At 46.3% G+C, this 27,853-nt stretch overlaps 1 protein-coding gene across 1 annotated transcript in view; it reads left to right on the forward strand.

Annotated features, from left to right (window-relative positions):
- The window catches only part of LOC138283654 (uncharacterized), a 223,433-nt gene that overhangs the window by 121,178 nt on the left and 74,402 nt on the right, over positions 1-27,853 (forward strand). The window contains exon 8 of the mRNA XM_069221589.1: positions 17,883-18,051. Coding sequence (XP_069077690.1) covers positions 17,883-18,051 — 169 coding nt within the window. The remainder of the gene's footprint in view (positions 1-17,882; positions 18,052-27,853) is intronic.

Genomic DNA, 27,853 nt, shown 5'->3' on the forward strand with positions numbered 1-27,853 from the left:
CCCGCCAGCACCCCCACCTGCACGGTCAGCAGCATCCCTGCAGTAGCCACACCTGCTGCAACATTTCCACAAGAGGCTGCCCCAGCAACAGGCAGGGATGAGACAGGTGGAAGCACAGGGCAGCCACCGCTGCGCAGGCGTCGCAGGTCCATACCATCAGGGCTGCAGTCTGCATCTGGGCTACTTCCTCCCAGCACCAGTGAGGCACATCTGCTGCGTGGTCAGCGCCTACAAAATAGAATTTTGGGGAGGATTAGTGGTGGGCTGCACCGCTTCGTGCGCAATAACCATGCCAGCATGCAGCACCTCAACACAAGGATGGACATGATTTGCAATAACACTGGGGACCTTGCCCTTGCCATGAGGGAACTGGCGGGAGGACTACTGGCCCAGGCCGAGGGTGGGCGGCGCAGAGATCGTCAGCTCATGCACAGACTGGACAGGATGGCCACATCCATCGGCAGGCTCGCCATGAACACCACAGGCCTGTCGAGGAGGACAGTTGGGCTGCAAGTGGAGATGGGCCATTTCGCTGGGGATGTGGCTAGGGGCCTGGGACGTCTGACCCACATTATAGAAATGATGGAGACACGGGAAATGTCGAGGGGCACAGGGGAAACACCCCAGGACAGTGAGGAGGGCTCGACAGTGAGCAGTGTCTCTGTCACTGACAGCAGGGTGCTCAGGAGTGGCAGGCAGAGCACCACGGAAGCACCAGGGACCAGCCAGGCTGGCAGGAGGGGCAGAAGGTCTTAGAGATCACCCTGGACCATAAAATGTGGCACATGACGTGAATGTGCCACATGCCTGGTTAGCATTTTCATGCCCATGGACAATCAGTACTTGTGAATAGTTCATTAATGCACTAATAAAACAGTTATTTTTGTTCCACTTAACAAATGGAGTTTTTGGTCAATAGGTCAGTATGGTGGGAGTTGACACGTACCGTCCAAAATATTGTGTTGCAATGTGTTCCCGTCTCAGTCTGCCTTGATTAGCTATACTCCTATCCCCATGATGGCGATGTGGTTGTTCTTGCTCTTCATCATCAGGATCTGGGTCTGCAGGGGTGAGAGGTAGCCCACGTCGGGTGGCTATGTTGTGGAGGATGGCGCATGCGACCACAATTTTGAATGCGGTAATGGGGGTGTATTGGAGGGCACCTCCACTGCGGTGGAGGCATCTGAATCTTGCCTTCAGGAGTCCGAAGGTGCGCTCGATGAGGTTCCTGGTCCTCTTATGTGCACTGTTGTATTGCCTCTCTGAATCATTGCTGGGTGTTAAAAATGGAGTCATGATCCAAGGCCTAAGAGCATATGCACTGTCACCTGTTGGGCACAAAAAGTACACTGTTAGGAAGTCCAGATTGTCGTGCACAGTGACCTGTGTGTATGTCTGCAAGTGTCTGTGGCTCTACCTAGGAGGTAACTGTCTCCGAATTCCCCACGTTCCAGGCGTTGATGTATCCTACTATGCCTAAAAATGTATGAGTCATCGGTACTGCCTGGAAACTTAGCTACAATGTCCGTGATGACATAATGGGCGTCACAAACAACCTGAATATTGAGTGAATGGGTACACTTTCTGTTGCGGAAAAGGTGTTCTAGATTAGCAGGGGGGCATATTTGAATGTGTGTCCCATCTACACACCCTATGACATGGGGAAAGTGGGCAAGGTGGTAAAAGTCCAGCTTGGTGCTGTTCATTTCTGCCTCATTCCTTGGTAAGTATATGAAGTGGGACATGTGCGTGACTAAGGCATCTAGGAAGGCCCTGAGGAACCTTGACACTGCACTTTGGGATACCCCACCTGCCACAGCAATGACCCCCTGATAGCTCCCTGAGGCCAAGAGGTGCAGTGAGCATAGCACTTGCACATGCGTAGGGATGGCGCAGCCACGCAGAGTCTGGTGTTCTAGCTGTGGTTTGAGTAAATCTATTAATTCTAGTATGGCTGCGCTGCTAAGGCGGTATTTGTCATAGATCTCTTCCTCAGTTTGCTGAAAAAGAGTCTGCCTTGTTCTATATATCTTTTCCTGTCTGTGGCCCCTCCTCCTCCTCTGCTGGGCTGCGTGGACTCTCCTTCTCACTGCTATCAGGTATATCTCCGCCATCTCGTGTAACCCAGATGCCTTCTGGGTCTCCTTTTATACTTTGGTAATGGTTACCACCTGCTCTGAGTTAGTGGTAAATGGGACTAGTCGCAATTTGCGAGTTGCAATTGCATAAGGTTTGCGACTCGCAAATTGCGACTTGGTATTTGCGGGTCGCAAAATGGTGTCGCAACGGATGCGAGTCGCAAACGGGTTCCATCGCTTTTTGCAAGTCGGAAATGGGCTTTTTGCATCCCATTTCCGATTTTGCACTGTCGCACATAGCGATTCGGCCCGTTTGCAACTCGCAAAACTTTGCTACATCTGGCCCCACATGCCTGTCTATAGCCTTTCTATAGCCTGTAACACAATGTGATGACAACCCACTGTTCAAAGGCCTACTGGCTTTAACAGATGCTTTTCAAAGGGCCTAATGTCTTTGTCATCACTTTTCATAATAAGCAGATCAGACCCATGGCATCATACATACATTTCCCAGTGCGCCAATCAGGCCTATAGCTTGTCACGATAACCAACTTAAGCGTACTGTTTAGCATGTAAGCTTTCCCACTAGGCAATCTTTAGGCACACAGTTGTGAAATTACAAAAGTGTACAAAATTATAGTTGACTAAGCAGATTGCTACCTTTCCTAAGACCACCTAACAAGGATTCTCACGGAGTAAACCTACATCCACCGCTTCTCACAGTTGTAACAAAAATAATACTAACCCACCCTTAAGTGGATTGATGTTAACATATGCTTTTCACAATAAATATGTCATGCATACTGCCTTTATCATAACATTTTGTAATAAACAGCCATGATCTTTGGCTTGCTACCATAACCAACTCAGTCCTGCTGTACTAAGTATGAGCTTTGCCACAAGCGAAAAAGTACAATACAAGCACTCTTCTCAGTGGAAGCATGCAACTTCGGCTCAAGTAATCCTCTACTCAGGCAAACCAAAATTTGGGTGGAACTTAAGCCTCTTTCTCAGTAGCACTCTGAAAGCTCTTTTTTTTTGTTTATGATGTAAGGTCTAGCAACAGCTGTACTGTCAACCCAGACCTGTGACCTCTACAGCTCCCTCATGGCTGGTGGGATGCTAGACATTATGTTCTGCTAGGCACCTCAGCTAATGACTCTACTAAAGGGGTAGCGGAAGCAGTCTCTGGGCAGTCCAGCCAGAGCTGAGTAGCTAACATGGTGCAGGCACCGGACTGGCCAAGCACTGAAGTGTTTACTGTAGCAAGGCTGATGCCAAATCTGGGTCTGGCTGCACCAATGGTAGTCAAGCTCCTGACTGCAGGTAATATGTGTGCTGCTGACATCTGATACACAGGTACGAAGAGCACTGCTTCATTTTCATGTGCTGCCTTCCACTGCCATTACAGGCAGAGATGGCATGCACCCCACAAAAGAAAGACATACCGGCTCTGTTGCACAACCGACAAGAGATCCCTTGTATCGGCAGTGACAACCCCGACTTCTCCCGTCAGCAGTTTGTTCTGTGCACCAAAACAATCCAACAGTTCAAAAGAAGGAAGCATTATGATTCACTGTACATTTGTTTCCATAGGACTTTTCTCTGTGCTCTCAGGTAACCCCAGCTAATACATATTATAACACTTAGGGTTCCTCTTGTAGTCCTCCACTCCAACCAGGGCAGCCTTTGAATCAGTATCCTGTATTCTTCACTATTGATACTGCTCCTCCAAAGCATTAAATATATCTTCACATGTGTTCGCTCTGACAGAAATGTCATCAGTCCTCTCCTGCAGCAGATCACGTTTAACGCACACTGTGTTCACTATTCTGAAAACGTACTGTTGTATAGTTTTCACCTCATTTAAATTGTTGGTCTGCAGACCTGTGGGAAAAGCGACATGACTTCTTGTGCAGACTTAAGAGGGGAAGAGTTGATGCTTGCTTCTGTTTATAAGTTTGTATCTTATTTGTGAACACAAGAATATAGGCACTAATCAGTCGCAGTCTATTCAAACAGTAGGAGCTCAGCTGTTACAGGTCTGCACTTTTGGCGTGTTGCAGAGACTGAGAAATTTCCTAGCTCAAATAAAGGAAAGTTTCATTTTTATTAAGGATACGGAAATGAGGATTATGCAAATCTTTCTTCACTTTTTATTATTCAGCCAATTCAAAGTTAACCCCTTCACTGCCAGGCCTTTCCCCCCTTCTGTGCCAAGCCTTTTTTGGCTATTTGGAGTAGTTTGTGGTTAGGCCCCCATAACTTTTTGTCTACTTAAGCTATCCATGCCAAATTTACGTTCTTTTTTTCCAACATCCTGGGGATTATAAAGATCCCCAGAGTTTGTGGATTTCCTTGGAGGAGCTAAAATACAGCTACAATTATAGTTTTTGGGCAAAAATGGGAAAAAAGTACTGCAGAAGAAATCTGTTTTTTACCCTGTGAATGGGATCAACAAAGAGTTTGCAGTGCCAAAATCACCATCTTCCTAGCTTTCAGGAACAGGCAGACTTGAATCAGAAAAAATACATTTCTGAACAAAGTTTTGGCATTTTACTGGGACATATTCCATTTTTACTATTGTTTGTGCTTTCAGCTCCCTTCCAGTTAGTGACAGGAATGGGTGTGAAACCATTGGTGGATCACGGACAGCTAAACATTTCTGAAAAGTAGACAACATTCTAAATTCAGCAAGGGTTCATTTATGTAGATCCTTCATGGTTTTCCTACAGAAACTAACAGTTGAAATAAAAGAAAATCCAAATTGAGTTAAAAAAAAAACAGCCATTTCTGTCTACGTTTTCTTCTGTAACTTTTTTCAATCTATGGCAGATTTTTAAAAGCAATACACCATTACCTATGCTGGACCCTTCTGGTTGCAGGGATATATAGGGCTTGTAGGTTCATCAGGAACCCAAGGTACTCAGAGCCAATAAATGAGCTGCATCTTGCAATGGGTTTTTATTGTATACCAGATATACAGCAATTCATTTGGTAAAATATAAAGACTGAAAAATAGGTATCAAGGAAACCTATGTATTCCCGTAATGGGCTCAAGATACAGAGTTTAGAAGCAATAGTTATTTGCACATCTCTGAATTTGGGGGTACCAATACTAGCATGTGAATTGCAGGGCATTTCTCAAAATGACTTCTTTCTTACACACTGTCTTAGATTTGGAAGGCACAAATAGAGAGGACAATTGGCAATAACACTTGTTATTCTATTCTGTGTTCTCCTAAGTCTCCCGATTAAAATGTTACTTCACTTTTGTGGGTAGGCCTAGTGCCTGCAAAAAGAAATGCCCCAAAACGCAACATGGACACATCACATTCTAACACGGACGGACGCATTTTTTGCGAAGTGCTTTGCTGTGGATTTTGGGCTCTAGCTCAGCCGGCACTTGAGCAAACCTAACAAACCCAGAATTATTTTTAAACTAGACGCCTAAGGGAATACAAGATGGGGTGACTTGTGGGACTTTCACCAGGTTCTGTTACCCAGAATCCTTTGCAAACCTCAAAATTTGTCTAAAAAACACATTTTCCTCACATTTTGGTGATGTAAACTTCTGGAATCTGAGGGAAGCCACAAATTTCCTTCCACCCAGCATTTCTCTAACTCTCTCGATTAAAATGGTACCTCACTTGTGTGGGTAGGCCTAGTGCCCGCAACAGGAAACGCCCCAAAAAGCAACATGGACACATCACATTTTTACACTGAAAACTGACTCGTTTTTTGCAAAGTGTCTGGGTGTGGATTTTGGGCTCTAGCTGCCGGCACTTAGGGAAACCTAGCAAACCTGTACACCTTGGGGAATCCAGGATGGGGTGACTTGTGGAGCTCTCACCAGGTTCTGTCACCCAGAATCCTCTGCAAACCTCAAAATTTGACTAAAACATTGTTTCTCTTATTTTGGTGATGGAAACTTCTGGAATCTGAAGGGAGCCACAAACGTCCTTCCACCCAGCATTTTCCCACGTCTTCCGATTAAAATGGTACCTCACTTGTGTGGGTAGGTCTAGTGCCGGCAACAGGAAACGCCCCAAAACGCAACATGGACAATGTGTTTTTTGCAAAGTGCCTATCTGTGGATTTTGGGGTCTAGCTCAGCCGGCACTTAGGGAAACCTAGCAAATCTCTAAATTTTTTAAAACTAGACACCTAGGAAAATCCAGGATGGGGTGACTTGTGACGCTCTCACCAGGTTCTGTCACCCACAATCCTTTGCAAACCTCAAAATCTGGCTAAAACACTTTTTCCTCACATTTCGGTGATGGAAACTTCTGGAATCTGAGGGGAGCTACAAACTTCCTTTCACCCGGCATTCCACCAAGTCTCCTGATTAAAACTTGTGTTGATAGGCCTAGACCCATGAGCGGAAACGCCCCAAAACGCAACATGGACACATCACATGTTTACACTGAAAACGGACGAATTTTTAGCAAAGTGCGTAGCTGTGAATTTTGGGTTCCAGCTCAGCCGGCAGGTAGGGAAACCTAGCAAACCTGTACATTTTTTAAAACTAGACCCCTAGGGAAATCCAGGATGGGGTGACTTGTGGGGCTCTGACCAGGTTCTGTCACACAAAATCCTTTGCAAACCTAGAAATTTGGCTAAAAAAACATATTTTCCTCACATTTTGGTGATGGAATCTTCTGGAATCTGAAGGGAGGCACAAACTTCCTTCCACCCAGCAATCCCCCAAGTCTCCCGATTAAAATGGTACTTCACTTGTGTGGATGCCCAAAGCAGAGTCAGTCTAAAAACGTATTAAAAAAATGTGCTTTTAAAGTCGCTGTGATATACCCTCAATCTCTACACGTGTTTGGTCGTTCCCTGTCGCAGGCACTTGAGCAACCCGCACAAGTGAGGTTTAAATTTTAGCGGGAGACAGAGGGAAACCCTAGGTGGTAGGAAATGTGTGCTGGCATGCTGATACGGCACAGAAATGTGAGGAAAATGTGCTTTTTTTAGCTAAATTTTAGGCTTCCAGGGGATTCTGAGTGAGAAACGTTTGGGGGATCCATGCAAGCCACACCTCACTGGACTCCCCCAGGTGTCTAGTTCTCAAAAATGTCTGGATTTGGTAGGGTTCCCTAGATGACTGCCGAGCCCAGGACCAAAAACGCATACCCCACATGCAAAAACAGTTTGTTTTGTGATAAATAATTTTGATGTGTCCATGTTGTGTTTTGGGCCCTTTTCTGTCATGGGCACTTGGACCACTCATACAAGTGATGTAGGATATTTTTTCGGGAAACCGGGGGGGGGGGGTTAATTGGTGGTAGGAAGTTTCTGGTTTATTTCTGTTTCTGGAAGAATAAGGGACAGAAATGCAAGGAAACTGTGTGATTTTAGTCACGTTGTGAAGTTTGCATGGCTTTGTGGGTAAGAAACTAGTTGGGATCCACAAGAGGCACACCCCAGGTGTCTTGTTTTCGAACATATTTAGAGTTGGTAGATTTTCCCTAGACAAGAATTTGAGCACGCTACCAAGTCTCTTACTTCTGTGATGTCCCGAACACTCAAATTGTGAAAAAAACACCCTTAGGTTTTGTTAAAAAGACCCTTCACCCGCCAACCTAGTTGGTGGCATGCTTCATCATTGAGGTCCCATCCGAGACACTTAGCGTGTCAGGGGTGTGCTTCGACACCTGATTACAGCGGAGTCCGTTTTGTTCATGAAAGCAGACATGCTGGTTGGATTTAGCATAAGGGTGAGTGATGGTTCAATAGATACAATTTTATTAACAAGAGATTTCGCAAAAATGAAAGGCATTGTTAATAGCTAAAGGGCAAAAAACTGAACCAATGACTCACAACTCATGAGCTGGAAAGCCACAACAAGGTACCAACCAATTTACAGGCCATTCACACTCCTTTCATACATGACACACACAAGATCATTCACACCAGTAGCCGAGGGCCTAGCACAATAAAACATTCACGACAAGAGACAATGTAGAGACAATGTACACCCTGGCAGAGAAAGGCAGAGAAAGACAGAAAAGACAATTATTACTGCTCAACCATATATTCATCGAGTACTTACACATACTGGTTGGATTTGGCACAAGGGTGAGTGATGGTTCAATGGATCAAATTTTATTAACAAGAGACTTCACAAAAATGAAATGCACTGTTAATAACTGAAAGGCCAAAAAACTGAACTAGTGACTCAGCTCGTGAGCTGTAAAGCCGCATCAAGGCACAACCGTTTTACAGTCCATTCACACACTTTTCATATGTGACACACACAAGACCATACACGCCGCCAGCCGTGGACCCAGCACGTTACAGCACTCACAGGCAGAAAGCACCATTCAAGGGCCCATTACTTTCTTATGCCCACATGCCTGACACAGCAATCACACCAGCTTATGGAGTGTGTGGACTGGCGTTTGGCTAGCTGTGTGCTGTAGTGACCAGCAGCAAGTCACTACTAACACTGCCAGCCAAGTGCCAGCTCACACACGTTGCCAGGCAAGCACCAATCCACACACACCGCCAGACAAGCACCAATCCACACACACACCGCCAGCCAACACCCAGTCCACACACACTGCCAGCTAAGCACCAGCTCTCTCACACCGCCAGCCAAGCACCAATCCACGCACACCACCATTATATATTTTAAACAAAAAAGAAAACACAAACCAATTGAAAGTAGATATGAAACTATAAGTACAAACACAACAGGTCTAACTAAATGCATCACACTAATGCCAACCTGCAAATCTAAACAAAAAATATAAAAATGATAGAGACCAGTCAGTTCACAGTTGCAACCAAAAACTCTTTTGCTTGTGGTACAATTTAAAACATATGGGCACATTCACCCAGGCTTACAAGGGTAATCAGGGCAGTACATATGACTCTTTCCGGATACCTCTTTGGGCACAGACTCTACATTTCTTAGCAGGAAAGTATTTTTTGGGCGTGAGAGGAACGTGATAAGGAAGGTGGTGATCTTTCAATCTAGCCACATTCTCCACCACAGATTCTCTAGGAACTCTTGCCTGTTCCACCACAAGGCTGTCTATCACAGACTCCTGACACAGACTCCTGAAAGTTAACAAACGTCATCTTTGACTCTGGAGAACAATCCTTGAATACAACAAAAGCATTGAAAGTTGCTAATTGGAACAGATGGATAGCCAACTTATGATACCAAAAGTACGCCTTACGAACAGCAATGTAAGGTTCCAACCTCTGATCTCCTCTAGCTACACCACCCATGTGCTTATTGTAGTCTAAAATACATACAGGTTTGTGCATATCAGCAACCTGACCCCAAACAGTCACAGGTGAAGTGCTTTCATCATGGATGGATGGTAGTCATTATGTAGACATCCCTCTGGCTGCTAGCAGCTCATCATTACGCAAAGCACTGCACTGTCCCGTCTCAAGTTTTTTACACATCCCTTGGATACCCTTTAAGGTTAGAGCAGACTGTGCCATAAGTAACAGTGTCCACTTTGAACAATTCCCTGAACAATTGCACACCAGTGTAGAAGTTATCTAGGTACAAATGGTGACTTTTGTTAAACAGTCATCTACCATGTTCACACTGAACTTTCTCACTAACTCCAAAAGTGGATGGACACACGGGGGTCAATACTGGAATCCCAACCAGTGTAGACCTTGAAATAATAGACATATCCTGTACTACTCTCAAACAGCACATACTTCTTAATTCTATAACATACCCTCTTGCTAGGAATGTACTACCTAAAAACCAAACGGCGCTTGAACAGGACCAAAGACTCATCCACAGCTACTTCTTTCCCTGGAACATACATTTCTGAAAAACGATCTACAAAGGGATCAAGGACAGGCCAAATCTTAAAAAGACGGCCATAATCAGGGTGATCTTGTGGCAACGCTATAGCATTATCAACAAAATGCAGCATCCAAAGAAGAAGCAAATACGGATTACGACTCATGGTTGAAGGAAAAATAGCTGTTGCCATCAAAGAACTAGTAGACCAATATGAAGACAGTGACAGCTTCCTTATCAGGCCGATCAAAACATTTAAACTAAGAACTTTTTCAACTCTCTCAGGTTTGTGGGAGTCCACTGGATAGCTCTAGTGTCGGGCCCAAGTCTGGCACTGTTTTCCCTCAAATACTGTTGAGCATGCAAATTAGTCTGCTGAACAATCTCACCCAAAAATATATCGTTCATCACCAACTCAAAGAAATTTATAGGCAAAATATTTTCTGTATTCTCTCTACACCCTGGGAGAGCAGTAAAGGCAGGCTACACTGGCTGCACCATGTTGAGGGCAACCCAGAGTTCAGGTCTTCCAATGGGAAGCCTTTCAGCCCTAGGCTGCTGCACTATTGGCACAGCAGTGTCCTCCTCTAAAACAGGTACTTCATCCGCACTGAGAGTGGCTTTATCATCAGATGATTCCTTTCAGACAGAAAATTCATTGCCAGAATCGTGCACTTCCTCCTCTGCCTCATATACAGAGTCAGTCTCATAATCATGGTAAGAAGAAGACTCAAAAAGCATACCAACAACCTGCTGAGCGGTCATCCTTGGCTAGCTGTGATCCTTAATAAAAGTAACTTGACAAGTATGTCAACAACAACCAACACTGTGTAAATAAGTAATAAACAAAGTGTGGCTTTATCACAAAGACCTATATACTCAAAAACGATGCCATTCACTTGCCTGAGCCAGCTAGTCTCACCAGCACCTACTCTGCACAGACACCTCAAGCACCAATGATATCCCACTAAAAAGGAAAAACAAAATAAAATTACACATAAGAAAACACAATTCTCATCCTGCACAAACCTAAGGAGAATTTCACCCACAATAAAACATAAGGTAAATATACTGCTATTATTACACCATTTACAAAAAAGTCATTCATGCATGGTAATGATACTCATTTGGAGTAAATAGTACAAAAATGTTTTTCTTACCAAACACATGCAACTACTCAAACTGCTGATCTAACACTGCCAAAATGGCAAGCAGGAGTCACAGCAAAAGAATCAAAAGCTTTGAACTAGGACAAAAAGGAGAAATAAAACATGGTCACATATGCAAATACTGTGCCAGTCAACAAACACCCTGCCACCAAACATTTAAATTTTTAACTTGGTTTTCTGCACCCCTTGGGGGCAGATGGGCCTAAAAAATGCTGCTATGCCCCCAAAGGGGGCAGAAATTGCCAAAATAATTGCCCCCTAAAGGGAGCTAATAACATCGCAAAACAAATCATTCCTGGTGGCCTAGTGGTTTCTGCCCCCCTTGGGAGCAGATGGGTCTAAAAAAGATCGATATGCCCCCAACGGGGGCAGAAACAGCCAAAATACTATGCCTTCAAAGGGGAGCAACCCTTACCCAACGGGCCACCACCAAACAAACAAAAACAATGCCCCCAAAATAATTCTGGTGGCCTAGTGGTTTCTGCTCCCCTTTGGAGCAGATGGGCCTAAAAAAGGCCGCTCTGCCCTCAAGGGGGGCAGAAATGACCAAAATACTATGCCTCCAAAGGGGAGCGACCCTTGCTCAAGGGGCCGCTCCCCAAAAATGTTGCCAAACAAGTAAAAAAACTTCCCTGGTGTCTAGTAGGCATTCCTGCTGCACGATTGTAGTGTTATTGTGTGGCAGGAATGCTCAAAGAGACATCAGAGGAAAGGAAAAACCCTTTCCTTTCCTCTGATGCCTCTTTGTGTATAGAAACACTCCCTGTCCCCCATGAGAGGAACCTACCTTCGAACTCGCCACATTGGCATCTAATGGCTTCCAGCACGGTGGGGGCTACCTCTAATGATGTCAATAGATGCCGAAGGAGGGAGTTGGAGTGGCAGCGGAAGTGCTTCTGCTGGCATCCCTGCCGGGGAGGTGTGAGGGGTGGACCATAGGGAAGCGCTAGCACTTCCTCTGTGGGTCAGTCCCATGATTTAATGGTTACACCTTCTGCACAGCAGCGCTGTAGTTGAGGACATAACCATTCTGTCCTGGGCACCTGTGGGGTTAAACAGAAAAAACGTCAAACACTACAAATCCCATAAGTCCAGGGGAGAGTGTCCATGACAAAAGCAAAAAGAACAGACGATGGATGGAATGCTGAAAAAATGCAGACATTCACCCCCAGTCACAAGGATCTGGATTTAATCCATTGTTTTACTGCCCACCACGCACCCGAGTTTGGACCCCGCCATATGCAAAACATTCTTGACTCTGCTTCCCATGGGAACAGTCCAGCCTGAACTGCCAAGTCAGGTCCTCTCTGCACTGGAAACAAGCATCCTGGCACCAGTTTCGGGGCATCACCCATCATCAGCCAGGTAAGCTTAAATCCAGTGGTGCAGTGAGCACGGGACCCACGTCTGGGCATACCCTTCCCACTTAGGACGACAAAAGCAAAAAGAATGATGATGGACGGAATGCTGAACAATGCAAACATTCAACTCCAGTCACAAAGATCTGGGTTTAATCCATCATTTTTTTACCCACTACGCCACCCCAGTTTGGACCCAGCCATATGCAAATGAGTCTTGATCCTGCTCCCCATGGGAACAGTCCAGCCCGAACTGCCAAGCCAGATCCTCCCTGGACCAGAAACAAGCATCCTGGGAATGGTTTCAGGGTAACGTCAATGAGGAGAGAAAATTGGGACAGTGAGGTACGCGTCTTTGAGGTCAGTTGTTCTGGAGTAAGAGATCTCTTAGGAGGTGAATGCCCTCCATCTTGAAATGGAGGTAAACCAACACTTCGTTGAAGCCTCTCAAATTTATCACCAGGCGAAAACCCTTGTACTCTTTCTCTACTTAAAAAAGATTGCTGAGAAATCCCAGAGGGTGCAATACTCCCCTTCTGACTGCTCCTTTGGTGAGCAGTTCATGTACCTCTGCATCAATCAGCCCCATATCCTATTCTGAAGAAAAACTGTGGACGTGGTCTGACCATTTGGTCCCAAGTTCCGTAGAACTCTATCTGGTATCGCTGTACCGTTTGTAGGACCCACTGGTCCAGCGTGATTTCTGCCCACCTGTTTGAAAACAATCTCAGTCTCCCCGCTAACCTTTGAGGTAAAGAAAGGATACTGATTACCGTTGACACCTCTGGGAGCAATAGCCCCCGGCACGATAAGCTCTGCCCTTTATGCTTCCCCTATTGAGAAAGAAGGTCCCCTGCCGGCCAGCATTCCACCAGTTGTTCCGGTGGGATTCACCTCTGTTGGGGCCTAGCTGGAAAGAGCGGCCTGAGGAGTGACCCTCTTCTTGATCGATGTCTGTGCTTTGTCCAGCGCTGAGAAGGTGGCAACTAATTTTCCCAGTTCTTTTACAAAGGGTTTGCCGAATAAATTGCCTTTAGCCACTACTCCTGCTTCTGATGAGGACAGTTCTCCCAGATTAGGGTAAGGAATAACATCTCTCTACCGACAGGGCACAGTTGACGTTGCCCAACAGGCACATTGCCCTCTGCTCCCAGCCTGCCACTATGTCTGTGGGTTTCCTGATTGTTTCGTCTGTTCTGCCAGTTCAATCATTTTCGTCAATGGGCCTACCACGTCAAGCAATTTGTCTTGAAACACTCCCCAGGAGCGGTCAATACCCTTCTTAGGGTCTTTCATATATTTTGGGAAGAACATGCACAGTTTGGGATTTATGTCGGGGTGGCTGCCACTTCCCCCCACCCCAAGCTTGCCTAGGGCACTCTGCCCATAGGCAGCCTCGAACCGCCTTGTATAGGGGTTGGTGAATTTTACTGGCCACATAATCCGCCACCTTATGATCAGGATAAGGTTGAGACCTTCTAGCTTAAACATGTTGGCTGAGGTGGAATTCCTTTCATAGGATCCGGAGGCATTCGAATTGGGGTGCCAAGGCTTCCTATCATCAGAGGACCCTGCACTGTCTGTGTCACCCACCCGGTTCTGGGAACCCTTCTTCAGGGTAGAAGTTTGGTGCAACAGCATCACCAATTTCCATGGGTAAGTCTTCTTCCTGGCAGGGTACACTTTTTAACATACTCACACTTTAACAGAATGCCGCTCTTAGATGATTGAAGCCTTCCAGGTGCCCCGCGTCTAGTTTCTTGGCCTTTTGGGTGGTTGTCGTGGTTAGTCCACTAGGCCCTGCCCCAGAGTCCCCGAAGATCCCGTGCCACCAGACACCTGGGAAGTCAGCTTGTCCACGCTTTTCTGCTGGGGTGCCAGCGCAAGTGCCTCTCTACCCCTGCTGGTAGGCGGCGATGTAGTGGCCATTCCTCCTCAGAGACCAGATCAGGCGGATAGCCATTTTTCCCGGTAGACTCCATATAAAAAAATGAGGTGTAAACACCAATATATATACCCGGTTTTCACCCTGTAATATATCCAAAGGGCAGTCCCCTTCTAGGTGCTCAAAGTGCCAGCCAGATGTGAATCCCAGAGGGTTCCAATGCCACGCAGCTGAAAGCCGAAAGTTCTTCCCGGTGTTGTGCGAGGGTTAGGAGGGAGGGGGAGAAGGCCCCAGTTGTCAGTCATTACTTTATTGCTATTGACCTGCACTGCAGATCCATGACGCGCGACGCATACTTCAGGAGCATTTGTACCACAGAGCGCTGCTCCATAGACTGCGACACGCCTGACGGTGACCGCCGACAGCCCGAAACAGTGCCCCTAGCAGACCTGCATGATAAAAAGAAACGCTTGGACCGGAGCCTGCCGCACGTTGAGGAACTCGTGGGATTCGTAGTGTTTGATGTTTTTTCTGTTTTACTTTGAATCTGATGAATAATAACAATTGAAGAAATATATATGCATAATCCTCGCCTACGGTTCTGACACAGAATTGTATTTTGCAGACACCGATTTTGTGCTGTTACAGTTTTTGCATCATGGAGTTAGCATTGGGTTTTCTACTGAAACTTCCCCTCATGGGTCACTGTGCCGCATGGAAACAAATACTCTCCCAGAATGCCGTGTTGTTTTCTTATCTGGTTAAAAATTGCCATGCGTCATGATTAAATTCCTCACTGCAACACTGAGGTATACATCACAAAAGTTGCGAAGTGGGGTCTTCATGGCTTCCACTTTCCCTATTCCCTCGCATTTTTCTCTGCCTTTCCAATGAATGAATGGATGATCTCATAGATGTGGTTCTGGCAGCCCTGTGCCTTTAATTTGAATGTCAGTGGTATTTCCTGCGTATTTCATTACTTTTAGTAGATTTGTTTTGCCCAAATTACTTTGTATTCTGCTTTGAACTGGAGGAATATGTTAAGTTGTTAAATTGACCTCCACTCAAAGTCAGTTCACAATAATCCTTTTGCGTCCCTTTATCTTTGTACTCATATTTTCATGATATTTGCTGTAATTCTAGCCAAGTGTGCTTTTTGTGACATGGACATGCCTCTGCTGGCAACTTTAACACCGCCCATGTGGTGCTCCTATAAGGCTCCTTTGGCACATTTACCATAAAAGATTTCAGAGTGCTCTCTTTATTTTTTGCAGCAGTGTCTTCGATTAGTAATGGTCTCATTTCTACACTAAGGAGCTTTGGTCTGTTGATGATGAAATGTGCCTCTACTGTCACAGAAGCAAAGTGAGAAAAAGGAGTGCTACCTATCCCCATCCTATCCACCACCATAATAAACATGGCACCATTCCTGCCACAGGTCACGCAGGCCTCTCTCTGGGCCCTGAGATCTATCTAATGGTGTCTCCGTGATTAGGTCGAAGTTCACAGGTATGCTAATCTTACCTCGCATTCATTGGGCCATTTTGTCCGTCTATTCTGCCCTTCATTTGGCGTAATATGCACTTATACTTGGTGCAGTACATCTGAAGTGCTATATGAGGATTAGTAGGCTGCTTTCATCAGCATTCTGATCATGAAACGTAAATAGAAAGGTCATTCCTTGTAATAACCTCACCGTCATATTCTTTTCTTTATTTTCTTGTAGGAAAATCCCTAGATATCGACCACTGCTGGCTTGTCCAGAGGAGGCTCATTTAATGTACATATGCTGTACCAGCATCCTGCTCTTCTGAGAATGCACAGTTTTTTCAGAGACAGTGCTTAACATAATTATTTTTACCATTTTCCAGTAATGCTACATGCTTTTAGAAAGATAGACTCAGGCTTTCAACCCTGTTGAAGCTTCAGTACCACCTGAAGCGGTCAAATCCACCAAACAAATTTCTCAGTGCCTCAATCTTCACTCAGCACACCTAATTTGTGCACCTCAGTCATTACAAAGACTTTCCTAGATAGATGAAGCAGCCTATCTGCGTGACAAACTGTAAACAACGGCAGAGAAACATCTGCCTTATCGTATGTTTCTTCCATATGGAATTCCTGTGAAACACGTGTAAGTACAACTAGCCGTGCCAGTTTACCTGGAGTTCCAATCCCTTACTTCCCAATATATGTACTGAATGTAGCACGCTGCAAGTAAGAATGATGTGCAGTGGAACCTTTGGCAGTAATTGGTCCTCTACACCAGTCCATTCTTAAAAGCTATAGCCAACAAGCTTGGCCTCCAGACTAGACACTATTTTTCTGCTTTCATTGAATGTAAACTTAGTCCATATTTATACAACTAGAATAGTATCCACTGGCAAGAAGAGCTGTCATACTATAACTGGCTTCATAGCAGCACATTACATGTGGGGACAGGGGTACAACAGAGTCCTTTCTCGCTAGGAAAACGTACAACAACCTCTTTCCACTGACATGAGCCTGCCTGCAAGCTCCACATCCAACTGCCTTATACCATCCATCCCAAGCTTATCTTTCATTGGTTGTAGGGGCAAAGCTCCAAGCTTCCATTCTGCACCAACCCACCTGGTAGCGTCAATGGGGAGACCTTATTGGGAAGACAGTCAGTGCCCACAACGTACATGAGGGTCAACAAAAAGACCAAGTAGGTAAAATGCTCTTATGATCACAAGTTTCAGAGCAGCTTGAGTCCCTCAAAGGACCATCTGTCTTGCAAGCTGCAGGGCAGCTTGGGGTCCTCAAAGGAGCATCTTTTGTGCAGGGCTTCTTACTAGACTTCCTATGTCTGTGACAGTCACACAGAGTTGAATAGGTAATTGTTGTGTTGTTTCAAGTGCTGACCTGGGGCAAATGCAAGAAAATACACATATCAAGAAAATACCTCTATGAAACAGTCTCATAGAAATATCATGGTAACGATCATTCAGTGAACTAGTACGATTAGGACCCATTATAGAGATACTTGAGGGTGATAGCTGAGGGAGACTTAGAGAACTGGTCTACAATACACATTTTGGAATAAAATCATAAAGGGAGTTTGACTTGCTGTGTAAAATTTAATGTGTAAATAGTTGCAGTTGGGAGTATAGCTAAAGATTTCAAATCAAACAACTGAAAAGTCAGTGTTGGCAGTATTCATCGTGTCCTTTTTAAAGGAAAGATGGTATGTCTCTCTTCATAAACTATAATTTTCCCATCAACTTAAATGAACTGACAAAAAAAAAAAAAAAGTTGCATTTTAGTATCGAAAGATCCCATTGTCAGTATCCCAATATGGAAGACAGCCCCGCTGTGGTGTAAGGGGAGTGGAGCATTTAATGCCTTTAATCACTATGTTAAAAGTGACAGATGACCACGACCCCTCTTGCTTTCAGCTCCACCCCTTTTGACTTAAGTCCTACTGTGCCTTAAATGGATAAGCCGTGGTGTGGCAATCCATCAGTCATACGCTTTGTAAGTCAACTTTTTGGCATGGGCACCACCCCAGTTCAAAAAAACAATTAACATCTGTCAATCGTTCACATTTATAAGTAACACATTATGTATTCTTCTACTTAACAGACATATGAAAATACACCTTGCTTGCAACCTTTTGCTACCAACGAATACATGATCCTGGAAACCTGCAAGACTTTGAACATCCTCTTTGTCTACAATGGCCGCTATGAACCTTATCTGATCCACTGGCTCCTTCCTTTACAAGTCGCCTTAAAGCAGACCCCTGCTGCTGGTAAACATTTTATATTTATGTTGTTTCTGTGCTGTGATTGTTTACTCACTGGTCAGTGACTACAGATTTGTGTATCATTTGTTTCTTCAAAATATTTGAAATAAGATTTACACATTAAAAAAATAGTTAAGTAGGTTGTGTGTCAATCAGCCGTGACAAACCAGAAGGGCCTCATGCTAGTGGACTCTGCCTGGATGCGGAGAGATCAAAAACCCAAGAGTCACAACAGCCAGTGCTCCCAACAGGCTCATGTAGATGCAGCGTCACTTTGATTGGTGTTTTGGTTGGGAGCTGTGCAAAAGTACCAGCCATGGGAGAAATGATGAAACTCGGACTGTGCACAAGCAGGTACTAGTATATCAACACTTGAATTCAGGAGGCAGTTGGGCAGAGATGCTTACAGCCACAAAGAAACTAGGGGTGGGCAGAGCTCATGGAGTCCCACTACGTGGAACTCCGCAAAGTGGTAAAAAAAAATTCACCACACTACGCAGAGTTCTTTGGGCAGGTGGAGTTTCCTGTTGCGTCTGTTCGCATTGTGTTTTACATAAAAAACAATGCGAAGTACGTTCTCACATTCAAAATTATGCACGAACGGCACCACGCGATTTGCATGGGTGTGGCCATCTTGTTTTTTAGTCTGTTCATGGTGCTGGGCCTGTTTTTGGAATCCATCTATACCTTTTCAATCCTCCGTCCTCCTAATTAATCTACCCGTCATTTTTTATTTATTGTATTAGTGCGTGTTTTTGTGACTGTGTATTTTACATTTTGTTCATGTTTTTGTGGCTTTTTGTATTTTGTTTCTTTTTCCCTTCACTTCCATAGCCCTTCCTTCCTCCTTTTGTTTCTTTTCATTTTCTTTACCCCATCTCACCCAGCGCCAGGGCAGAGCAGGGTGGCGCCGGCGAGCAGGGAAGCGGTGGCACCAGCCCCCCCGTGAGTAGCCAGCAGCAGCAGTCGCCTACCTTGTGGGTGGGGGTGCCACCAAGGGGTGCAGCCCCAGCCTATCTTTTGTGAAGCAGAGGTGGCAGCACTGTTTTGTATGTGCAGCCCCACCTCCCCTCCATGCTGGCAGCAGGTGGCAGGTCGGGCAGCGGGTACCCCCTGCGGGAGCATCAGCTGCGTTGGAGGAGGGTGCACAGCTGTGTGCAACACAACATCCAGATCCAGTGCATCACCCAGCAGCTGGTGTGCCCCTGGGCAGATATCTTCGACCATGACCAGGACCTGCTAGATGTCAAGATTCCAAAGCTCGGTGAGTACTAATTATATTATTTGTTGTGTTTGTGTTCTACAGTGCTAACTTTTTTCCCGAATAGAATGCTGCTCACACTCAGTGGTAGGGTACATTTAGTTTACCTTAAGAATATTACTATGGGATCCAGTTTGAGCTAGGCAGGTGCTCGGCGCTATCTAATCATACTTGTCGGCGCTGGCTTTGGCTGATTAGTTAATAAGTCATTGCAATGCAGACTCCTCTGTGCTCCCGTCACCATAGTGAATTAGTGATATCAGTGAGTTAGTGTTTTCTGTGACTTTTATCTATGTAGCTGGTACAGTCACAAGCAATTTCACACTATGTACTACTAGTAGTATACATCTATGCATTGCAAAATAGGGAGACTGAGTTGGTGTAAGGAAATGCCTCCTTGGCATGGTTACCCCCTGACTTCTTGCCTTTGCTGATGCTAAGTTATGATTTGAAAGTGTGCTGGGACCCTGCTAACCCGGCCCCAGCACCAGTGTTCTTTCCCTAAACTGTACCTTTGTCTCCACAATTGGCACAACCCTGGCACTCAGGTAAGTCCCTTGTAACTGGTACCTCTGGTACCAAGGGCCCTGATGCCAGGGAAGGTCTCTAAGGGCTGCAGCATGTCTTATGCCACCCTGGGGACCCCTCACTCAGCACATGCACATTGCCTCCCAGCTTGTGTGTGCTGGTGGGGAGACAATGACTAAGTCGACATGGCACTCCCCTCAGAGTGCAATGCCAACCTCACACTGCCTTTGGCATAGGTAATTCACCCCTCTAGCAGGCCTTACAGCCCTAAGGCAGGGTGCACTATACCACAGGTGAGGGCATATGTGCATGAGCACTATGCCCCTACAGAGTCTAAGAAAAACCTTAGACATTGTAAGTGCAGGGTAGCCATAAGACTATATGGTCTGGGAGTTTGTCAAACACGAACTCCACAGTTCCATAATGGCTACACTGAAAACTGGGAAGTTTGGTATCAAACTTCTCAGCACAATAAATGCACACTGATGCCAGTGTGCAATTTATTGTAACATACACCCAGAGGGCACCTTGGAGGTGCCCCCTGAATACCAACCCGACTTCTAGTGTAGGCTGACTAGTTTCTGCCAGCCTGCCACACACCAGACATGTTGCTGGCCACATGGGGAGAGTGCGTTTGTCACTCTGTGGCCAGGAACAAAGCCTGTACTGGGTGGAGGTGCTTCTCACCTCCCCCTGCAGGAACTGTAACACCTGGCGGTGAGCCTCAAAGGCTCACCCCTTTCGTTACAGCACCACAGGGCATCTCATCAGTGGAGATGCCCACCCCTCCTGCCACTGCCCCCACTTTTGGCGACAAGGCTGGAGGAGATAATTAGAAAAACAAGGATGAGCCACCCACCAGTCAGGACAGCCCCTAAGGTGTCCTGAGCTGAGGAGACCCCTGCCTTGAGAAATCCTCCATCTTGAGTTTGGAGGATTCCCCCAATAGGATTAGGGATGTGCCCCCCTCCCCACAGGGAGGAGGCACAAAGAGGGTGTAGCCACCCTCAAGGACAGGAGCCATTGGCTACTGCCCTCCCAGACCTAAACACACCCCTAAATTCAGTATTTAGGGGCACCCCAGAACCTAGGAAATCAGATTCCTGCAACCTGAAGAAAGAAGAAGGACTGCTGACCTATAAGCCTGCAGAGAAGGAGGAAGATGACAACTGATTTGGCCCCAGCGTGAGACTTCACATTCTGCACCTGACGCCCCCGGCTCGACCTGCAGAAAACCAACACCTCAGGGAGGACTCCCTGGTGACTGCGAGCCCGTGAGTAACCAGAGATGTCCCCTCTGAGCCCCTACAGCGACGCCTGCAGAGAGAATCCAGAGGCTCCCCCTGACCGCGACTGCCTGTAACAAGGGACCCGACGCCTGGAACCAACACTGCACCCGCAGCCCCCAGGACCTGAAGGAACCGAACACCAGTGCAAGAGCGACCCCCAGGCGACCCTCTGCCTAGCCCAGGTGGTGGCTGTCCCAAGGAGCCCCCCGTGCCTGCCTGCATCGTTGAAGTGACCCCGGGTCTCTCCATTGTTTTCAATCTAAAACCCGACGCCTGTTTGCACACTGCACCCGGCCGCCCCTGTGCCGCTGAGGGTGTACTTTCTGTGCTTTCTTGTGTCCCTCCCCCAGTGCTCTACAAAACCCCCTGGTCTGCCCCCCGAGGACGCAAGTACTTACCTGCTGGCAGACTGGAACTGGAGCACCCCTGTTCCCCATAGGCGCCTATGTGTTTTGGGCACCTCTTTGACCTCTGCACCTGACTGGCCCTGAGCTGCTGGTGTGGTAACTTTGGGGTTGCCTTGAACCCCCAACGGTGGGCTGCCTGTACCCCAAACTTGAGACTTGTAAGTGTTTTACTTACCTTCAAAACTAACCTTTACTTACCTCCCCCAGGAACTGTTGATTTTTGCACTGTGTCCACTTTGAAAATAGCTTATTGCCATTTTTACAAAGACTGTATGTGATATTGTTTTCATTCAAAGTTCCTAAAGTATCTAAGTGAAGTACCTTACATTTAAAGTATTAATTGTAAATCTTGAACCTGTGGTTCTTAAAATAAACTAAGAAAATATATTTTTCAATATAAAAACCTATTGGCCTGGAGTAAGTCTTTGAATGTGTGTTCCTCATTTATTGCCTGTGTGTGTACAACAAATGCTTAACACTACCCTGTGATAAGCCTACTGCTCGACCACACTACCACAAAATAGAGCATTGGAATTATCTCTTTTTGCCACTATCTTACCTCTAAGGGGAACCATTGGACTCTGTGCACACTATTTACTTTGAAATAGTATATACAGAGACAACTTCCTACAGTTGGCCCATCAAGGGGGTTGAGAAATGAGAATGGAATCAAAGATTATTCACTGCAATGCATTAGTTCTAAATGTAGTTTTTTTTAAGGAAATTTGAAATAGGGATTTTAGGATTAGTATAGCCAACTCAACGACAGTCGATACTAGTACCATATGCAATCTGATTTAGATAAGTACAGTATTACTGTGTTTCCCTGTTATGATAATTTTGTGGAGATTAACTGTACAACTAATCTATTGTGGAGCTGGGAAGGAGGAGGCTCCAACCACCAGTGCCACTGCTGAGGGCTCTGCTCATCCCAGTAAGACATATTATTTATTATTAGTTCTCTAACTTTTACCTCTTCCCACTATTATACTACTTTTAATTTTGCCTTGTTGTAGGAGGCTGGACTGGCTTGTAGTGAGTACCAAGGGGTACTTGCACCTTGCACCAGGTCCAGTTATCCCTTATTAGTGTATAGGGTGTCTAGCAGCTTAGGCTGATAGATAATGGTAGCTTAGCAGAGCAGCTTAGGCTGAACTAGGAGACATGTGAAGCTACTACAGTACCACTTAGTGTCATATGCACAATATCATAAGAAAACACAATACACAGTTATACTAAAAATAAAGGTACTTTATTTTTATGACAATATGCCAAAGTATCTTAGAGTGTACCCTCAGTAAGAGGATAGGAAATATACACAAGATATATATACACAATAGCAAAAATATGCAGTATAGTCTTAGAAAACAGTGCAAACAATGTATAATTACAATAGGATGCAATGGGGAAACATAGGGATAGGGGCAACACAAACCATATACTCCAAAAGTGGAATGTGAACCACGAATGGACCCCAAACCTATGTGACCTTGTAGAGGGTCGCTGGGACTATTAGAAAATAGTGAGAGTTAGAAAAATAACCCTCCCCAAGACCCTGAAAAGTGAGTGCAAAGTGCACCAAAGTTCCCCTAAGGACAAAATAGTCGTGTTAGAGGGAGAATGCAAGGAAAACACAAATCAGCAATGCAACAACGATGGATTCCTGTCTGAAGGTACCTGTGGAACAAGGGGACCAAGTCCAAAAGTCACAAGCAGCTCGGAGATGGGCAGATGCCCAAGAAATGCCAGCGGTTGGTGCAAAGAAGCTCTTACTAGGCTGAAGAACTGTGAATACTGCAGGAACGACAAGGGCTAGAGACTTCCCCTTTGGAGGATGGATCCCCCACGCCTTGGAGAGTCGTGCAGAAGTGTTTTCCCGCCGGATGGACGCCAACAAGCCTTGCTACACGCAAATCGTGCGTTTGGCGTTTTTGGACGCTGCTGGGGCCCAGGAGGGACCAGGAGGTCGCAAATTGGACCTGCAGAGAGAGGGGACGTCGAGCAAGACAAGGAGCCCTCACTGAAGCAGGTAGCACCCGGAGAAGTGCCAGAAACAGGCACTACGAGGATGCGTGAAACGGTGCTCGCCGAAGTTGCACAAAGGAGTCCCACGTCGCCGGAGACCAACTTAGAAAGTCGTGCAATGCAGGTTAGAGTGCCGTAGACCCAGGCTTGGCTGTGCACGAAGGATTTCCGCCGGAAGTGCACAGGGGCCGGAGAAGCTTGCAAAGTCGCGGTTCCCAGCAATGCAGCCCAGCGAGGTGAGGCAAGGACTTACCTCCACCAAACTTGGGCTGAAGAGTCACTGGACTGTGGGGGTCACTTGGACGGTGTCGCTGGATTCGAGGGACCTCGCTCGTCGCGCTGAGAGGAGACCCAAGGGACCGGAGATGCAGCTTTTTGGTGCCTGCGGTTGCAGGGGGAAGATTCCGTCGACCCACGGGAGATTTCTTCGGAGCTTCTGGTGCAGAGAGGAGGCAGGCTACCCCCACAGCATGCACAAGCAGGAAAACAGTCGAGAAGGCGGCAGGATCAGCGTTACAGAGTTGCAGTAGTCGTCTTTGCTACTATGTTGCAGGTTTGCAGGCTTCCAGCGCGGTCAGCGGTCGATTCCTTATCAGAAGGTGAAGAGGGAGATGCAGAGGAACTCGGCTGAGCTCATGCATTCGTTATCTAGAGTTTCCCCAGAGACAGAGACCCTAAATAGCCAGAAAAGAGGGTTTGGCTACCTAGGAGAGAGGATAGGCTACTAACACCTGAAGGAGCCTATCAGCAGGAGTCTCTGACGTCACCTGGTGGCACTGGCCACTCAGAGCAGTCCAGTGTGCCAGCAGCACCTCTGTTTCCAAGATGGCAGAGGTCTGGAGCACACTGGAGGAGCTCTGGACACCTCCCAGGGGAGGTGCAGGTCAGGGGAGTGGTCACTCCCCTTTCCTTTGTCCAGTTTCGCGCCAGAGCAGGGGCTAAGGGGTCCCTGAACCGGTGTAGACTGGCTTATGCAGAATTGGGCACCTCTGTGCCCAACAAAGCATTTCCAGAGGCTGGGGGAGGCTACTCCTCCCCTGCCTTCACACCATTTTCCAAAGGGAGAGGGTGTCACACCCTCTCTCAGAGGAAGTTCTTTGTTCTGCCATCCTGGGCCAGGCCTGGCTGGACCCCAGGAGGGCAGATGCCTGTCTGAGGGGTTGGCAGCAGCAGCAGCTGCAGTGAAACCCCAGGAAGGGCAGTTTGGCAGTACCAGGGTCTGTGCTACAGACCACTGGGATCATGGGATTGTGCCAACTATGCCAGGATGGCATAGAGGGGGCAATTCCATGATCATAGACATGTTACATGGCCATATTCGGAGTTACCATTGTGAAGCTACATATAGGTAGTGACCTATATGTAGTGCACGCGTGTAATGGTGTCCCCGCACTCACAAAGTTCAGGGAATTGGCTCTGAACAATGTGGGGGCACCTTGGCTAGTGCCAGGGTGCCCTCACACTAAGTAACTTTGCACCTAACATTTACCAGGTAAAGGTTAGACATATAGGTGACTTATAAGTTACTTAAGTGCAGTGTAAAATGGCTGTGAAATAACGTGGACGTTATTTCACTCAGGCTGCAGTGGCAGGCCTGTGTAAGAATTGTCAGAGCTCCCTATGGGTGGCAAAAGAAATGCTGCAGCCCATAGGGATCTCCTGGAACCCCAATACCCTGGGTACCTCAGTACCATATACTAGGGAATTATAAGGGTGTTCCAGTAAGCCAATGTAAATTGGTAAAAATGGTCACTAGCCTGTTAGTGACAATTTGAAAGTAATGAGAGAGCATAACCACTGAGGTTCTGGTTAGCAGAGCCTCAGTGAGACAGTTAGGCACCACACAGGGAACATATACATGCACACCTATGAGCACTGGGGCCCTGTGTGACAGGGTCCCAGTGACACATACATATAGGCCACAAACCTATGAGCACTGGGGTCCTGACCAGCAGGACCCCAGTGACACATAACAAACATACTGAAAACCTAGTGTTTTCACTATGAGCACTGAGGCCTGGCTATCAGGATCCCAGTGAGACAGTGAAAACAGTGACAAACACCCTGACATACACTCACAAACAGGCCAAAAGTGGGGGTAACAAGGCTAGAAAGAGGCTACCTTCTCACACAACCCCCCCCCAAACGAAGGACAATAAGGCTAACCTTGGCCAGTTGAGACTTTATTGTCTAAGTGGTGATAAGTAGAGAGTAGCTCTGCAATAGACTGGTTACTCCCTTTATCATCCACTATATGGTTACTTCCCTGTGGGGATGTAAACCACCCTGTTTGAAGTTTTTTAGCTAAGCAACAATGTGAAGATGTATTTTCAGAGTTTCTATCAGTAAGTTTTAGTTTAGAGCAGTGGGAATTGTCCACTGAACCTATTTGTAGTGATGGAAATGCCAGACAGGGATGCTGTCTCAGAAAAGCCATAGCTGGGCAAAAACTTTGTCCATCTGGCTGGAAGAGAGAACAGGGATGCTGTTTCTCTTGAGTTGGAGCAGGGCAGGGATGCTGTCCTATCAGCTCCACACTAGGGCAGGGATGCTGTCCTAAGTGTTGTGAGGCAGTGCAGAGTTTCTGCACTAAAGTTTCTCTGGGAGGGTTGGAGGGATGCTCCATGTTAACTAAAATGGTGCTCTTTTTCTCACCAATGTTAGTTATCCCACAGAGAGGTACTTCCACCTCAGGGAGTCCAGCTTTGCCAGCTGATGATTCCCTTGGAACAGGTGCCACCCCAGGAGAGGTTTTTCCCACCACAGGAATAGTATCCTGAATGGTAGGGTGGTTAGGGGATACTGTGATACCCTTTTTACCTGTTGATGGAGAGGGATCCTGAGTTTTCAGGCCTTCTCTCCTTTGCTTTTTCATTTCACTTGAAATGAGAGGGAACAATTCCTCAGGGATGCCCAGCATGGCTGCATGGGCATAAAACTCTACATCAGCCCAACCTGAGGCCTCTAGGTCATTACCTAAGAGACAGTCTACAGGTAAGCTAGGTGATACCACCACCTGCTTAGGGCCAGTAACTCCACCCCAACTAAACTGAATTATAGCTAAGGGAAGAAACTTAGTGGAGTTATGGACATCAATAATCTTATACTGTTGTCCAATGATGTGTTGTTCAGGAGGCACTAGGTTTTCAGTCACCAAAGTGAAACTGGCACCTGTGTCCCTGTAGGCCAAGGCCTCAACACCATTTATTGAAACTGTCTGCCTGTACTTATCCATTGTAAGGGGACAAGCAGCCAGTGTGGCAAGGCCAATGCCACTAGGTGTGACAGAAACTGTCTTGGGACTGATTACATCAGTTTCCACTATGGACCCATAAGTGAACCCAACTACACCCTTTGCTTGACTGTTGCCAGCAGTCCCACCACTAGTACCACTACTGCTAGGGGCACTAGAGCTTGATGTATTAGTGGTGGTAGGCTCAGGGGGTTTACCTGGACAGGACTTATCCCCTGGCCTATGGCCTCTATTTTTACACACAAAGCACCAAGGCTTTTTAATGTGTGCAGGTTGGGAAGAAGAGGAAGAATTTGTTTTATCCCCACCCTCTGAAGAGTGTTTAAGATTTGAAGTGGGATCTTTGGTTTTACCCTTATCCCCATGCTTATCTTGAGATTTTTCACCATCTTTCTTCTTATTGCCATCTTTGTCACCCCCTGTATGAACTTTTCTGTTCACCCTTGTTCTGACCCATTTGTCTGCCTTCTTTCCCAATTCTTGGGGAGAGGTCAGATCAGAGTCTACCAGGTACTGGTGCAACAAATCAGACACACAATTATTAAGTATATGCTCTCTCAGGATTGTGTTATACAGGCTTTCATAATCAGTAACTTTACTGCCATGTAACCACCCCTCCAAGGCCTTCACTGCCTGGTCAATGAAATCAACCCAGTCTTGTGAAGACTCCTTTTTGGTCTCTCTGAACTTTATCCTGTACTGTTCAGTGGTTAAGCCATAACCATCCAGGAGTGCATTCTTAAGAACTGTAAAATTATTGGCATCATTTTCTTTCACAGTAAGGAGCCTATCCCTACCTTTTCCACTAAATGATAGCCATAGGATAGCAGCCCACTGCTTTTGAGGGACATCCTGTACAGCACAGGCCCTCTCAAGTGCAGCAAACCACTTGTTAATGTCATCCCCCTCCTTATAAGGGGGAACTATCTTGTGCAGATTCCTGGAATCATGCTCTTTTGCAGGATGACTATGGGGAATACTGCTGCTGCCACCATGGGTATCTAAACCCAACTTCTGTCTTTCCTTCTCTAATTCTAAAGACTGT

Source organism: Pleurodeles waltl, chromosome 3_1, assembly GCF_031143425.1.
Source record: "Pleurodeles waltl isolate 20211129_DDA chromosome 3_1, aPleWal1.hap1.20221129, whole genome shotgun sequence".
Classification (NCBI taxonomy): domain Eukaryota; kingdom Metazoa; phylum Chordata; class Amphibia; order Caudata; family Salamandridae; genus Pleurodeles; species Pleurodeles waltl.